The following is a 15146-nucleotide window of genomic DNA, read 5'->3' on the forward strand; positions in this document are numbered from 1 at the left end:
ATCCCAACTTCCCGAATGTTCCGGCGGGGAGATGGGCGCCCGCTACCTCTCCCCGCCGCCACGCTCCCTGCTGCGAGTCGGGACTGGACGGACACGTCCCCCACGGCCGGGGCGGTCTCGTTTCGATTCCCGCCGCCGTGGATTTTTTTCGATTCCCTCACTCCCACTCGCACGGTGACGCGGGCGGCGGGGGCGGGACGCGGGGCGGAGAGTTTAAGGGCGACAAGCGGAGCGCGCCCCGGCGGCGGCGGGGGACGGGCAGGCAGGTAGATAGATGTCCTTCCTCGGCCACCCCTTGTACCCCCCCCCCCCCCCCCCCGATCCTCCCCGGTAAGGGCAGCCGGCCGCCCGCCGCTCCGTGCGGGATGCCGGGGTGCGGCGGGCTGAGCTGCCCGCGCTCCCCGCGCTGCTCCATCGATGCTTCGCGCGCCGCGGGGGCAGCCGCGGCCTCTTGGGGGTGGCTTCCCATTCCCATCTCGGTGGAGCTGTTGGGAGCTTCCTGCGTGTTGGAGCAGTTCCGGAGAGGGGACGCGCTGCCCCGACCAGGAGCGTGGGTGCGGGATTTGGCGTGTGGGCAGCGGGGTTGGCTGTGCTGGTTGGGAAGCCTGCCAGGGAATGTGTGGGGTGGTTGAAGGAAAAGGAGAAGAGTGCGTTCTTGCTCCGGCCAGGCATCTGGGAGTGTATGTTGGCCTGGTATGGTTTGCGCGGAGGAGCTGGGGGAGATGGGGTGCCGTGTCAGTGCTTGAAAAGAAGAGGGAGAAAACTCTTTTAGCATAGCCCGGAGCGAAGCATTGTTTTCAGTGGTTTTGGATTCTTTCCCTGAAAAGCAAAACTCTTGCACAAGGTCGTGGAGTGGTCACCTAACAAAACAGACTTTTTCAACTGGAAAGGAGTTTGAGCACAGTGTGGATTGCAGGAGAATAAATGCAGAAGAATCTCTCACCAGCTTTTGTGGGTCTTTTTAGCGATTTACAGAGAATTAGCTTCAGATTTATTGCGAATGGGGGGAAGAGGCTTTGCTTTCCCGTGAAAACATGCCAGAGAGAGTATTTCCTATCAGTGTTTTTTTACCAACATGTAATTAAGTTTGTCAAGCATTGGCTGTGAACTGCAAAAGCTTGAAAACCTTGATGTTAGGGCAGTCTTGGTGTTTTGGTCTTGGGGTGGTTTTCGTTTGTTTTTTCCTCATTCCAGAGTGAATACCCTCTGGAGTGAATCTATACAAAGGAAATATGCATGCTGTTTGTTGCCGTTTCTCTTACTCGATCGTAGAATCATAGGAAATGCTGAGTTGGAAGAAAGTTATCAGGATCGTTGAGTCCAAGTCCCGGCTCCACACAGCACGCCCGCACTAATAACCACACCATGTGCCTGAGAGCGTTGTCCAAATGCTTCTTAATTCAGACAGACTTGGTGCTGTGACCACTTCCCTGAGGAGCCTCTTTCTGATATCCAGTGTAAACCTTCCCTGACTCAGCTTCAGTCATTTTCGTCGAGTCCTGTTGCTGGTCACGAGAGTGAAGAGATCAGTGCCTGCCCCTCCTCTTTCCTCATGGGGAAGTCACAGAGAGCAAAGAGATCTCTCCTTGGTCTCCTTCAGGCTGAATGAACCAAGTGACCTCAGCTGCTCCCCATAGAGGTTCCTCTTCAGACCCTTCACCATCCTTGTGGTCTCCTTTGGATGCTCTCTAACAGCTTAATGTGTTTTTTTATATCGTGTTGCCCAAAACTGCACGTAGTATTCAAGGTGAGGCCACACCAGTGCAAAGAAGAGCAGGACAATGATGACAGGAACGTTGCCAGGCTGAGCAAACAACTGCAGCAGTGTAAACAACTCCCTCTTGGACTGAGTTAGGTCTTGTATGGCTGGGCTAGATTAGGGATTTCAAGAGTGTTGTTATTTCAGAGAGAAACAGAAAGATTAGCTTTTCCTGCTGTTGTGAGGTTTTGGTGGTTTTTGTGTTGACACAGTAATGACACTGTGCAAACAGAATATTGAACATGCTTTTGCATCATTTTTTTGTAAATAAAATGGGAAATGCAAGTCTTTTTCTTAATATACTGGAAATCATAGGTATTTGTATGTATAAACAGGTGTGTTTCTTGAAAAAGCAACTCCACACATGGCTCAACTGTAAGTTTCCTAGGTATGACTTGTTACTGGTAGGTTACAAAGAGGGAAGAATCATTTGATGCTGAAGGCAAAGAAGCCCATTTTGTTTCCGTTAACAAAACAGGATGTGCTGTGGAGCAAGGCCAGACCTGTTGCTGCTGCAAGCTATGAAACAGTCTTCAGGGAAGGCTAGTCAAATGTGCTTGGCCTGAGTTCAGCTTGCAAGGAAAGGAGGAAGGATGTTCTGAGGTGCTGTCTGGTTTTGGCTGGGATAGAGTTAATCTTCTTCCTAGTAGCTGGTGCTGTGCTGTGCTTTGGATTTAGGATGAGAATAATGTTGACAAAACAATGATGTTTTTGCTGTTGCTAAGCAGTGCTTATCCTAAGTCAAGTGTTTTTCAGCTTGTCCCACCGGTGGGGAGGCTGGGTGAGGGCACAGAAAGCTGAGAGGGGATGCAGTTGGGACAGCTAACCCAAACTGTCCAAAGGGATATTCCATACCATGGAATGTCACATCAATCTGTCAGGTTTCTGTTGCCCTGTCCATGGGTGTGAAACTCTTGTTTCTCAGGGTCTAAAGTAGGTACAGAGCTGGTGTGTGCACCCATCTCTTTTTGTGAAAGGTGTTGTCTTGTTCCTGGTGCCATGTTCATTTCCTTGCTATGTCACTTCCTCAGTACTTGTCACTTACCTAGTGCATTTCCTGTGTGAAAGTGAACCACAAATCTCTGCTCTAAAGATTAGTAACATTTCAGTGTCCACTTCTTGAGGTTTTGCATGGATTTCTGCTTGTCAGCAGGGCTGGCCCAACTTCTGGCTGTGTTTGGGTCCCGTTTCTGTAGTCCTGTTAGGTGGTCTTGCATCTGAAGAAGAACTGAGCTGCCAAGCTGTTTCAGCTGTGAGTTTGGTTGGAGACATGTGGTGGCTGGGCTTTGTTGTTAATAATTCCTTTCTGAAAGTTTCCACAAACAAAAAGCAACATACAGTGGTAATTTCAAAAAAGAGGACCCTGGGAGTTCATTCACACCAGGTCTGCCCAGAACAGAGCCCTAGCCCAGAGTCTTGTTGGGTGTATTCTGCTTATACCCCTTGTTTCTTTCAGACCTTGCACAAATCTTCCCTGTCTGCTTTGTATGTGGTGTTTGAGGTGTTAACAGGCCTTTGAGACATCTGCGCTAATTGCATCTGGGCTGCATTTGCCAAATGTTGATAAGGGTGTTTGTCTTGTTTCTGACAATGTCTGTGCCCCACAATCATCAGTTTACTTCAGAGCACATTTCCAAGGAAAAGCGTGGTATAAAATGAAGAGCTGCCTGGTATGTTCTGTCTCACTCTGTGCTCTCTCACCCCAGCCATTTAACATCTTTTGAAAGTACAGCCAGAACTTAGAAGTCTCTCACCTCACTGCCAAAATACAGAAATAATGCTTGCTCGCTAGACCCAGGTCAGGTGAGAATTCCTTCTCAATAGTGAGAGATCCTTTGTGGTGTCAAGGTGTGCTGAATCAGTGTGGTACTGCATAGGTGAAGCTACAGAAGAGTAGCCTAAATTCCCCTAGTAGTGCTTCTGCCTGAACACTTAGGAATGAAGAGTATCTAGAGAAGCAAAATTCTGCAAGTGGTGTTGAGGGTTGCTTCTGTCCAGTGATGGAGGTTGTGTACAGGTCTCCAGTTCAGACTGAAGCAACCTGATTAAATGTTCTCTCTATTCACTTACCTGGGAAATGGTTTTGTCCTTTTAGAGGCACACAGCTCCAGAAATGCATGCTGTTTTTATCTTTAGAGTTCTGTGATGTATAGCTCGCTGACTGGCTGTAGAGCCCAGAAGCAGTAAAGAAACTTCATTTGGTCCAATTTGTGCTGAGTTCAGGACAACATTCTGATAAGAAGCTATCACTATGCTGCTCTGCTTGCCCTAATCTAATCCAAATCTGCTCTAGAATCTCATTCATTATTTTCCAAGTGGTGCTGGCTTTTACTGGGAGCTAAAGGTCTTTGGAAATTCCAAGGTCTGGTATAAATCTAGCAAGTTGACTTCTTAGAGAATTTTGGTTTTTTTTTTTTGTATGACTGAGTGAGAATCTATCTATAGAAAAGGCTATCTCTGTCTATCTATTTGAATATGTCCCTAATGATAGGGATGTCTGATGACTAGCTGTGTTAATTACAGGTTCTTCATTTGAGCTGACCAGTTTCTCCAACATGAGCTGACATTTTACAAGTGCTGAATATGAGAGCTTCATGTTCATCATCATCTTCTTCAATATCTCTCTTCACGAGAGATGTTGTCTGAACATTCAATTAAAATATTGTTCAGGTAGTCACAAATGCCACTAAGACCCTTTTCAGACTAAACAGATCCATGAGGATGTCCAAGTCTAAATCGAAGCTTCTTTCCTTTCTTGCTCATGAGATTTTCAAATGTGTCTGCTTGTTGCCTGGTCAATTATAAGCTCTTCATTTTTGTCTCTGCTGTTTCTTCAGGGCATCCTCTGAAAGTACAGGTGATTTCCAGATTTCTCATTTGACTTTTCAACATGTAGTGGAAAACTGAGAGAAGTAAATTTTTCCCTGCTCTTCACTGTCAAGGTTAGGCTTATGCACCTTGAAGGGAGGCTGTGTTCTGTAAATATGTCTTTGTTGGCTGTTGTTGTCAGGAAAACAAGTAAAACTGGCTAGCAGGCAGGGCACTGCCATAGTTACAGCCACGTACAGCCTTCTTGGCCTGTGTTTTTCCTTCTTTTACTGGGTCTGCCCTGACATTCACATATGTCTGTATCAGGTCACGAGGAAAATGTCATTTGGAAGACCTGAATGCAGTGTCCTGTGGCTGACTGACTGCAGGGCTCCTACACACATTGTGCCAGTGGTGGGCATGCAGCTGCAGGGGTCCCTCAGATGTAACAGAAGGGGTGACATGACAGTCCTTTCTTGGCATCATGCTCTTGGAGCCAGGATGCTTTTGTTGAAGGAGAGCTAATGGAGCCCTGAGGTTTCCTGTTGAGAAAACATGAATTATTTGAATGCTGATGAAATGTATTTAGTTGTAACTCAGCCATAGTGTAGATGCATTGTTGGGCTTTTTCTTTTCCAACCAAGTTTGTAATGTCTGCCTCTTGGGTTGACAAGGAAGAAGGAGTGATTTGTCTGTTTAACAGGACTGAGGAAAACACAATCTTTAGAAGTCAGATTTCCTGAAAATAGGAGGATTCTTATTTGTCTGCCATTCTTTTAATTCAGATGCAGAGCCCCTAAGATTGCTGTACTTAATTTGTTCCTTGCATTATGGAAATCTGCTGTGCCTGGAGAATAAAAACATTATCCTACCACTGAGTAATGCCATAGGGGTGGATCCTTAAAGCTTAACTTTCAGAATCAAAAATAATTAAAAGCATGGCTGTGAAGGCCTTCTATTTTTTTTTTTTTTTCCTGTGAATTAAACAGTGTCATGCAGTTTCTCTTTTTATAATGTGTAAAGCAGATGCAGACAGAAAAACCAGAGGGTTGGGTTTGCTCTCAGATTTCTAAAGTTTTTAGCACTGCCAGCTTCAGATGTTCAGAAAGCACAAGCTGGCCTCTTGGGACCCGTAGCTGGCATAAGGAACACAACATTTTTCAATAGTGACAAATAACTTTTCTGGGCAGTCTCCATGTGTGTTTTCAAAATTATCTTCTGAAGAGAGAGAAATCAAAACTTAGCATTGTAAGCACTCTAAAGCTCCCTGCTTCTGACAGCAGTCTGACTGAAAGAGTTCAGTGGGACACTGACCAGCACAGTAACACAAGAGTTGATGACACCTAAAGTAAATGGGAATTTTGACCACTGGCAGCAGTAGGGTTAGGAGTAGATTGTCTCTGACTTAGCTGTATAATGTTTTGGTTTAATTCTGTGAATAAAAATTAATGTGCTTCATTTTGTTGCCACACTCATGCTTGTGAGTTGGTTGTTGCATTCATGCTGGTCTCAAGAGTCATAAAAAAAGTAAACAGAGTGGATCATGTTGTCTGTTTGATTTTTTGTTTGTTTTGTTTCTGTTTTATTTCTGTGAATGATAAGGTCTCAACAATGCACTGGGAAGGGTCTCCTGGACCTTAGGGTGTCCCCACACCTTTATGGGTTTCATAGACTCCATAGCTTAGGAGAAATCCCTGCTTCACGAGGGCAACATGTGTGGCTGCAATGGAGTTAATTTTCTTCATAGTAGCTGGTATGGTGCTTTAAATTTGTGAGCAAAACAATGCTGATGGCACAGTAATGTTTTAGCTATTGCTGAGCAGTGTTTGCACAGTGTTGAGGCCTTCTCTGTTCCTCACTTGGCCTCCCAGTGAATAGGTTTGGGATGCACAAGAAGTTGGGAGGGAGCACAGCTGGGCAGATGACCCAATCTGACTGAAGGGATGCCATGTGGCATCATGCTCAGCAATGGTAATGGGGAGGAGGGGACTTAGGGGGAGTAGCCTTCCCTGTCTTGGGAATATGGGCATTTTTCCATGCCAGGGGATGGTTAATGATTGCCTTCCCATCACTTTCGTTATCTTTTCCTCTTCTTCCAGGTTTCTCTTGGTTACTGAGCAATTTTTATCTTGATCTACAAATTTTTTTGGTTTTGCTTCTTCCTTTTCTCTTTTCCCATCCCACTGGGGATGGGAGCATGCAAGCACTTAGCTTCCTACTGGGGTTAGCCCACTGCACTCAACCCCCAAAAAATCTTTCTGTAGTTGTATCCAGATACAGCTGTGTCTTTTACCTGTGCCAGTTCAGGCAGAGTAATAGACAACAGTTTTGTTTAATGATCCTCACGCTTGACAGACCTTACATAATAGGCCCTCAGTTAGTCCATTGGTTTTGAGTTAAAATTGTTTATGCTGCAGGAAGATGTTGGGCAATAGCAAGACATGCTGTGCTAATCTGCACAGCAGTTCTTTTGGATCATTAACTTAGATGTCAGATCTGCATGCCCAGAGTATCTCTCTGGTCTGCAAACTTGGGTATAGTTGCTGAAGCCCACAGCAGAAACCCCAGTTATTTATATGATCTACAGTTTGAAATTTTGGCTGGGAAACTCCAGTTTTGGAAAAGGATGAGAACTTGTGTTCTGGTGAAAATTCCTGCTACCTGGAAAGGGGAGGGCATGCTGCCTTCTGATCTGAAACAGGGAGTTCAGTTCCAAAATTTATCAGCACAGGACACGTTGGAAAGTCCTTTTAAAATGCTCGTTGCTGCTTCTGCTGTACCGTGGGAAAAAAAATATTTTAAATATTGTGAATACCTTTTATTTGTACTTATAGTATTTTCCAAAGAAAAGTAAGACAAAAATATAATTCTGTAGAAAAATATTACACTGAGTAGAAGCACTTTTTCTTTTAAAAAAAGAAAAAAACCTGAAATTAAGCTGTAATTTGGAAAACCACTAGTTCATGTATATTCCTATGTGAAAAAACTCCTGTGTAGATGACCTATTTTGGTATTATTTTTGAGAAAATAATTTGTCAAACTTCCTGATAATGAAGAATTGAAATCTGAAAGAATTATGTGAAAGATGAGGTAGAACCATCTTTTAGCATTTGGTTTTTTCTTTGTTCTGTTGCTCTATTATTTTCCTTTTTTCACCTTAATAATGCTCATACCATGCAGTGTAAAGGAAATCCTATATATCTTTAAGTACACTTGATTTGCTGTCTGGGGAAGTAGTATTTTTAAAGTATATACTGTATGTACATTGCTCAATAAAGTGATTATTTGATTTGCTTGGGATAAATGTAAAAATTACCCCTCTAGCATGACCGGTTGTCGTGCCTCCCCCAAGTGGCTGGGACCTCTTTCTCTTGAGTTTAGTTTTTATCCAGTATTTCATCTGTTCTTGGTGCTTCCCTGGAATTAGCAAGCTGATGGTTCAATTACAGACATCATCAGGGAGTGTTTATTTGCTTAGTTAAGATGTAACTGACAGGTCATTTCCCAGTCAGTCTGAAGCAGTGCAGATCTGAACTTTATGGTTTTCACCTGATTTTTCTCCTGTTGCCTTCTCAGAGTTGTGGGCTGCTGCTCTCCCATCTGCTTAGTGCACTTGTGAGCCTGATGAGTGCTTTTTGTGCTTGGATAAATGCAAAGGCACACTGCAATCTGTAGTGTGCTCACCGTACCTCTGTGCTCAAAAGACACTGCTGACTCTTGCTGTTTCAATCTCATCCTGAGGAGTACTACAGGGAAAATACATCAGTAATGTTTCTTGCTTTGTCTGTAAATTCGTATACTTAAAAATATCTAGTTTGCTCTGTAGCCAAGAGATCTTGCACATATTTTAGTCCTGCTTTCAGCTGGGATAATTTTCTATTCAGTAGCTGATACAGTGCTGTGTGTTGGATTCTGTATGAGGATAATGTTGATAACCCCGTGATGTTTTAGTAGTTGCTGAGCTGTGTTTGCCCTAAGTCAAGGACTTCTCAGCTTCTGATGCTTCCTTGTCAGCTGCAGGGAAGCACAGGAAACTGGGAGGGGACACAGCCAGGACAGCTGACCTGAGCTGGCCAAATGGATATTCTCTTCTAAAGAATGTCATGTGTATAAATTAGGAGGGAAAATGGGCCAGGGGCTGCTCCTCAAGAACTGGCTGGACATTGGTCAGTGGGTGGTGAGCAATTACACTGAGCATTAATTGTTTTGTATAATCTACATATATTATTAGTAGTATCAGTATTAGTATTTTCCCTTCTTTTTCTGTGATGTTAAGCTGTCTTTATGTCAACACACAAATTTTACTTTTTTTCCCTAATTCTCTCCCCCATCCATTCAGGGAATGGGGGAGTGAGCTGAGGTTTGTGTGGTGTTTAGCTGCCTGCCAGACAAAACCTTGACATCATGTTGGCAGGTAGCAAAGGTTGCAGATTTTTTGAGTTTTGTTGTAGGCCTGTTATTACCTGAATAATAAGTAAATCTCTGCATTCCTATTTGGTGAATTAATCTTACTTAATTGCACTGAGATTTGTGGGATTCATACAGGTTTTTGCAGGTAATGGAAACGCTTTTAATCATAAAATCAATCTATGAAGAATGATTCTACACAGCAGTTTAGCATTGGATATTTCTCTTGTTTGTTTCTTGTGTGCCGTTTCTCATAAGTGCAGCTGCTTTTCCTCTTGCATTTGTTTCTTTCATCTAGCTGCTTGACCATGTGATTAGCTTTCTTTAATGATGCTGATTTTAGAATTTTAATGATGAAATATTTTTTCAGTAAGTTACAGCTGATGCTAGTTTCAAACTTTGTTTTCTCTGGCCACTTCCTGTTTTCATTTTAATAACTGTCTTAAGTCTGATTCAAGGTCCTCAAGCATTATTACCATACTATGTTACAATATTTTCTTACAGTAATTAAGTTTCTAAGCAGTGCTGTATGCATTGGATTGTTGAGTATCTAGACAGAGGACCTAGATAAAAAACTCATAAATAAAAAGCAAGTAAATGAGTTTTGTGTTTAATTAATTGAAATGTATAGCTTCATGTATTTCTTAAGCATATAAATACTGTGTTTCTCAGATATTTCCCCCTGCATTGAGTATATGCTCACACATTGAAATAATTTGGAATCCTAATTTAAAAGATACAGTTTAAGACCTGAGGATAAAAATTGAAACAAAAATGCATACCAGTGGTAGATCTGGTTAGCTGAAGTTTATTAAAAAGTAGATGAAAAGTTGAGGAGGCATCAACAGCAAAAATGAGGCTGTCACCAGAGCTCTATTTTACTAGTCCAACTGCAGGAAACAAGATGTGGTTTTTTGTCCTCCTTTTCAAATATGCAAAAACTAGGATGAAAATTTCAGTCAATTTTAGGGAAAGAAATGTCTCATAAGTCAGTGCTTTTATTTGATTAATTTTTTTTCTTTCTTTTTTTTGCTTTCCTTAGCATGGATCCCATGACATACGCACAGTTGAAGAGGCAAGCTGGGAACCAGGATTTTAAAAATGGAAATTACTCTTTGGCCATCAAAAACTATGATGAAGCTCTACAAACACTTGGTTATTTAATGCAATGGGTCCCGTAAGTATTCTTGAATTATGAGATGTAAACCATAAGACAAACCTGAAATATGTAAATATGTACAGTTGCACAGTTAATTCAAAACTCTGTTTTTTCACCTAACACTTGATTTTCTTGTATCTTTTTTCACACTCTTTAGTGTACCAGTTTTATAGTTATTCTCTTCCTTACATTTATGTGAGAGATTAATTAGTGACTTAAATCTGAATATTTTTACATAAATATCAATTATAAATTAAAGCTCAAATGCTGCAATTTTGCCATGTCCTGGCCTGTTGCTTAATGAATTATCTGATTATCTGTAAAATTATTCATGCAGGTTACTTTGTTCTTGTTATTGGGTCATTCTCGGTATTCTGTGACTTGTTAAAAATAGTTTTCAGCAGAAGATTTCTTTGGGTATTTCTTTCCAGATGCACTTTTAAGTGCTTTTCATCAGTTAACGTAAGTTGGTAATGTTATTAAGGATTAAATCGTTGAGTATTATGTTAACTATTAAATATTCATTACTCCTGTATATTAACACTGCTGTCACCCTAATTTAACACCAGCCACTCATTTATTTTAAATGTGGCTTTTTCTGTTGACTTCACCACATGGTGACTAAAAGGCATTGAGGTTGTTTTTTTGGTGACCAAAATGTGTTTAGTACTCTTTCCATCCTACAGCTTCCGTTCATGGGTCTGTTTTCCCCCATTCCTGGCTGCTGGCTTTCACTGAGCCATATGTAGGTGTATCAAGGTCATCCGAACTCTTGCTAAATCCTCATACTTCATTATTCCACTGGCTTGGTTTTCTGCTGCAGAAGACACCAGGTTATCACTATGGGTATCACTAAGGTATCATTAGGATGTCTCTAAGGCATTTTAGAGCCAATATTCATTCAAATGATCTTTATTATCTACAACTAGATTTTTTACCTCTGATTTTGTCAGGTGGGTGATATGTGTCAGTTTTTAAATTCATTCATATCACTAACTATAAAGTGTGTTCCTTCTTCAAGTGAATAAACAGTAATGCTAAAACCATATCTTTAGGTGTTCCCGGGACATAGCTGTGTTGTTGTGCAACAAATCAACTGCCTTGTACTGCCTGGGCAAATGGAAGGATTCAATGGTTTTAGCCCACCAAAGCTTACAGTGGGATCCGGAGTATGTTAAGGTATCCAGATGCTTAAGCTGGCAGTTTTTACATACCCTCCTTGCTTTTTTAATTTTATTTTATTTTTTATTTAATAATGGTGTCATGATCTTCTTTTTATTGTGTATTTGCTTTGGGGCATGATGAGTAAATATGGCATAAAATTCCAGAATCAATGTTTGATTCTACACATAAGTATCAGATTCACAGCTGTAATAGTATTTTTATGAAATGATGCAGCTCCCTTTTGCACCAGGTGATGCTGGTTCTCTCTGGGTCCCAATGAGGGAGGTACCAATGCTTTCAAGAAATGTAACTACCAATATCCCAAACAAGGGTTACAGTTAATGAGTCCCCAGTTCCTGGGAGTGGTACTTGGTGACCGGGGTCGTATTGTATTTTCAGTGGACAGAACAATACATTACACTTGGCTTGTGATTAAATACACATTGATTAAGTACACCTTGACTCAAGTAGCTAGGAATAAGTAGGAGTTGTACAGTATTTATGATACAGAGTCTACTCTTTGGTTGGCTTTTATGTGCAATAAACAGTCTTCTGGTCTAAACCACTTAAGACTCCTGGAGCCTTTAGTAGAATGTTTTTGATTTAGATATGGTAAAATTGCATCCAAATGCCCATTTAACTTGTGCTGTGTTGCAACATGCCAGTTATCTGATTTGAACAAATTAACTCCATTGTGACTCTGAGCAGGTACAATCTAATTCAGGGTGAATATAAACATGTTCATGTGCTGTTGGCTGAAGAATATATGCATTGTGGGAAAGAAACACTGCAAAATGCTGTGATGTGGAAACATAAATATATGTTCTGGACCTTGTGACACAAAAAATCCCCAGTATTGTCCAGGGGAGGTTAACATACAGCTGCTGAGAGTAGGCCTTTCATCCTATTGTTATTTTCCAAGCTTTGAATTTCAGGATTGCACTTTAAGTATCCATGATAATATCAGTAATATATTGTGAATTTCATGGAATTAGAATAACATAGTTTATTTCACTTTTTTTTTGATCTATGTATAAGAAGCTGTAGAAATAGTACTACATGACATTTTTATAATATAATGTGAGAATTAAAAAAAAAAAAAGCAACTTTTTTTTTTGTTTTTGTAGTAAATGTCTCGGAATATTTTCCCAACATCGTTTTTTTCTCCTTTTTTTTTCAGGCTTATTATAGAGCTGGCCACTCATTCATCATGTTATCAAAGTATAATGAGGCGGTTTCTATGTTCCACAGAGGTCTGGCTCTATTGAATTCTTCTTCAGATCAAACTCAAATTGCTGAGTTTATAGCAGGAATCTTCATAAGTGTCAATGGTAAACTCAAAAACTTAACTTTTTTAAGACCTTTCAGTAGTGATAATGACACTTAGTAGCATGTCCTTCATGAGATCATTCCTTTGATCCTTCAGGGTGTCAGGCCTGTTTGAGGATTATGAATATACTGAGGATGTGGTGAACTTGGTCCAGTTTGCATAAAGCAGACACCAGCAATCTCAAAACAGTGCAGGGGAGTGAGTTGTCTTACAGGAATATGTCAATTATGGAATAGTTAGAAAAGGTCAAAATTTACAGTCAGGAAGACAGGAATGGAGATTTGGAGCTCCAGATTCCAGAGGCTTTAAGTGGGTTTTGTCCAGACCACGCTGTTTTTCTTTTAGCCAGGTAGGTTTGAAAATAATTAGAAGATAGAGAGTTTAAACCTTGTTACAATTTCAGTGTGGAGGACTCTCCCCCAGCTAGTAATGGACAGCAATGAAAAGAGGAAATCTGGCCTTCCCGTGGCATTGTATGGGTGTTTTTCAGCAATATCCATCATCTGTCTCCTTGCCCTCTCTCCTCAGTCTCTCCTCCTCTACTTATTTTTCAGTCTGTTTAACATGCTTTTGTCTGATGGGCCTACAGGCGTGCCGGGAGATTTCAGGTTGTGCCTCTGCTGCGTTTCCTTGAGCTTGTAGCCCCAGACTAAGGTCCTTAATTCATGGTTGCAGAGTCAGTAGCTGATTGACCCATAAGTGGAAGAATTGCCATGAGGTTCACAGTGCCTTGGGGCTTTGAGGTGTTTCTTGAGAGCAGGGATTATTTTTTTCTCCCTTGTTTAATGAAATCTGGCCACTGATAAACAGGGTGCTGAATCAGTTGGGTGACCAGTGTTTCTTAAGCCCTCACTGGGCAATCACCGGGGTATTAACCAGTGCTAAAATGATTGCTGTGCAATGGAGTAATTTAGTTGGACACTCCGACCTTTGAAGTGCTGTGTATTACAAATATTCTTCTCTGTTGTTTATTCTTGCAGATGAACAAATCTTGCCACCGACTTTCTACCCTGCGTATGATTATATCTTCAGTGCACATTTCAATGCACAGATTTGGCAAGCAGTGATAGAAAGGCTGGCCCAGAAAGGGAAGTGGCGGGTAAGTGTGTCACCGCGTCACCTCCCACTTCATGTTGGGCACTCATTTCTTACCACTTCAGCATAAGTTTGTGTTACCTTTAAAAGCCAAAACTGTGAATATATATTGCTGCCTGGTTCAAATGTCTTGATTTTTAAGACTTGGAAAAATACTTTTAGTGATAAATAATTTCTGAAACTCCTTTCTGAAAGGGATATGATGGACTTGAAATCCTGCTTGTTTCTTGTTGCTGTCTGTTGTCTCTCTTCTAGTACCACCTAGAGTCACTATTCAATTCAATAATATTCAAATTAGGGGGGAAAAACTACAAATTTATTTGTGGTCTCTTTTACTTTTCCTTCTGTATGACAAGCTGGATTTTTGAAACTGTCTGTGAAAGACCCACAATAAAGGAGCATCTCATACATGGTTGTTGAGCAAAACCACATAATTTAGAAAAATCAGAAGGTGGATCATATGAAATTATTTTAGTCCTCTCTGAACTGTGGAAAAAATTGATCACAGTTACACCTGTATGGGATGTTGTTGGTGAGGTGCTGGCAGTAGGGCCAGCAGGGCACCTGTGAGGAGTGGCTGGACCTGCATTACTTCCAGCTGGCTCCAACAGCCCTATTTTAGGGCATGGCTCAGCCAAGGTGGTGGTGCCTCAGAGAAAGTGTGTTTTAAAAAGGGCCAAACCCTGCCTGCGAAAGTGAGGGAGAAAGAGTGAGAGAAACAACCCTGCAAGACCCAGTGGCAGAGAACGAGGAGGTGCTCCAGGCCTGAGCAAGGTGCTCCTTTGCAGCCTGTCACAGGCAAAATGGAAGCTTCAGTTGAGGTTTATCAGGGAAACCCTCCTGTTGAGTCATAAGGTTCAGACAGGACCCACTGGCTTTCTAAACTCCTCAGAGAGGTGCCTAGATGCTGTTTGATCCAATCCTCCTCCCAGACTTGGTGAATGGCAGATGTTTAAAGGATAATATATGTGTAATTGAGCCTTTATATGACTTTGTCCCACAGGATTAAGGCTGGCAAACCAAATGTGTACATATTAATAAAACTAATATCTTATTTAAATTTATGATAATGATCAGACTAAAATACTTTAATCAGAATTATTTACTACATGGTACAGATAGTTATACCAATTGTAAATATTATATAATAATGTATATACAATATAATAGTGTACTGTTTATTGAAGCAATAGTAAAGCATTGGTATTAAAGATAGCAAAATTGTTATTAAGTAGAGATTGATGTTACTCACCCAGGCCAGTGGCCATGGGCAAACCTCTTTTTGCTCAGCCTCCAGGAGTAACCTTGATGGGAATCTCCACTCAGGGGAGGAATCTCTGCACACATACAGGAAAGGATATGTTAGAAGACCCTGCTTTTAAAAAGTGTGACTGTGCTTTTGTCAAATAAAAGCACTGTCAGTC

At 41.4% G+C, this 15146-nt stretch overlaps 1 protein-coding gene across 2 annotated transcripts in view; it reads left to right on the forward strand.

Annotated features, from left to right (window-relative positions):
- Positions 1-15146, forward strand: part of TRANK1 (tetratricopeptide repeat and ankyrin repeat containing 1) — a 51370-nt gene continuing 36224 nt past the window's right edge. Inside the window, exons 1-5 of one of the 2 annotated variants that reach the window (XM_059849015.1) lie at positions 1-266; positions 10017-10151; positions 11189-11312; positions 12478-12628; positions 13608-13726. In XM_059849015.1, the coding sequence (XP_059704998.1) occupies positions 16-266; positions 10017-10151; positions 11189-11312; positions 12478-12628; positions 13608-13726 (780 nt within the window). In that variant the 5' untranslated portion in view covers positions 1-15. Of the gene's footprint in view, positions 267-393; positions 555-10016; positions 10152-11188; positions 11313-12477; positions 12629-13607; positions 13727-15146 lie in introns of those variants that run through there. The other variant, XM_059849024.1, reaches the window with a different exon arrangement.

Source organism: Haemorhous mexicanus, chromosome 1 (assembly GCF_027477595.1).
Source record: "Haemorhous mexicanus isolate bHaeMex1 chromosome 1, bHaeMex1.pri, whole genome shotgun sequence".
Taxonomy (NCBI): Eukaryota; Metazoa; Chordata; class Aves; order Passeriformes; family Fringillidae; genus Haemorhous; species Haemorhous mexicanus.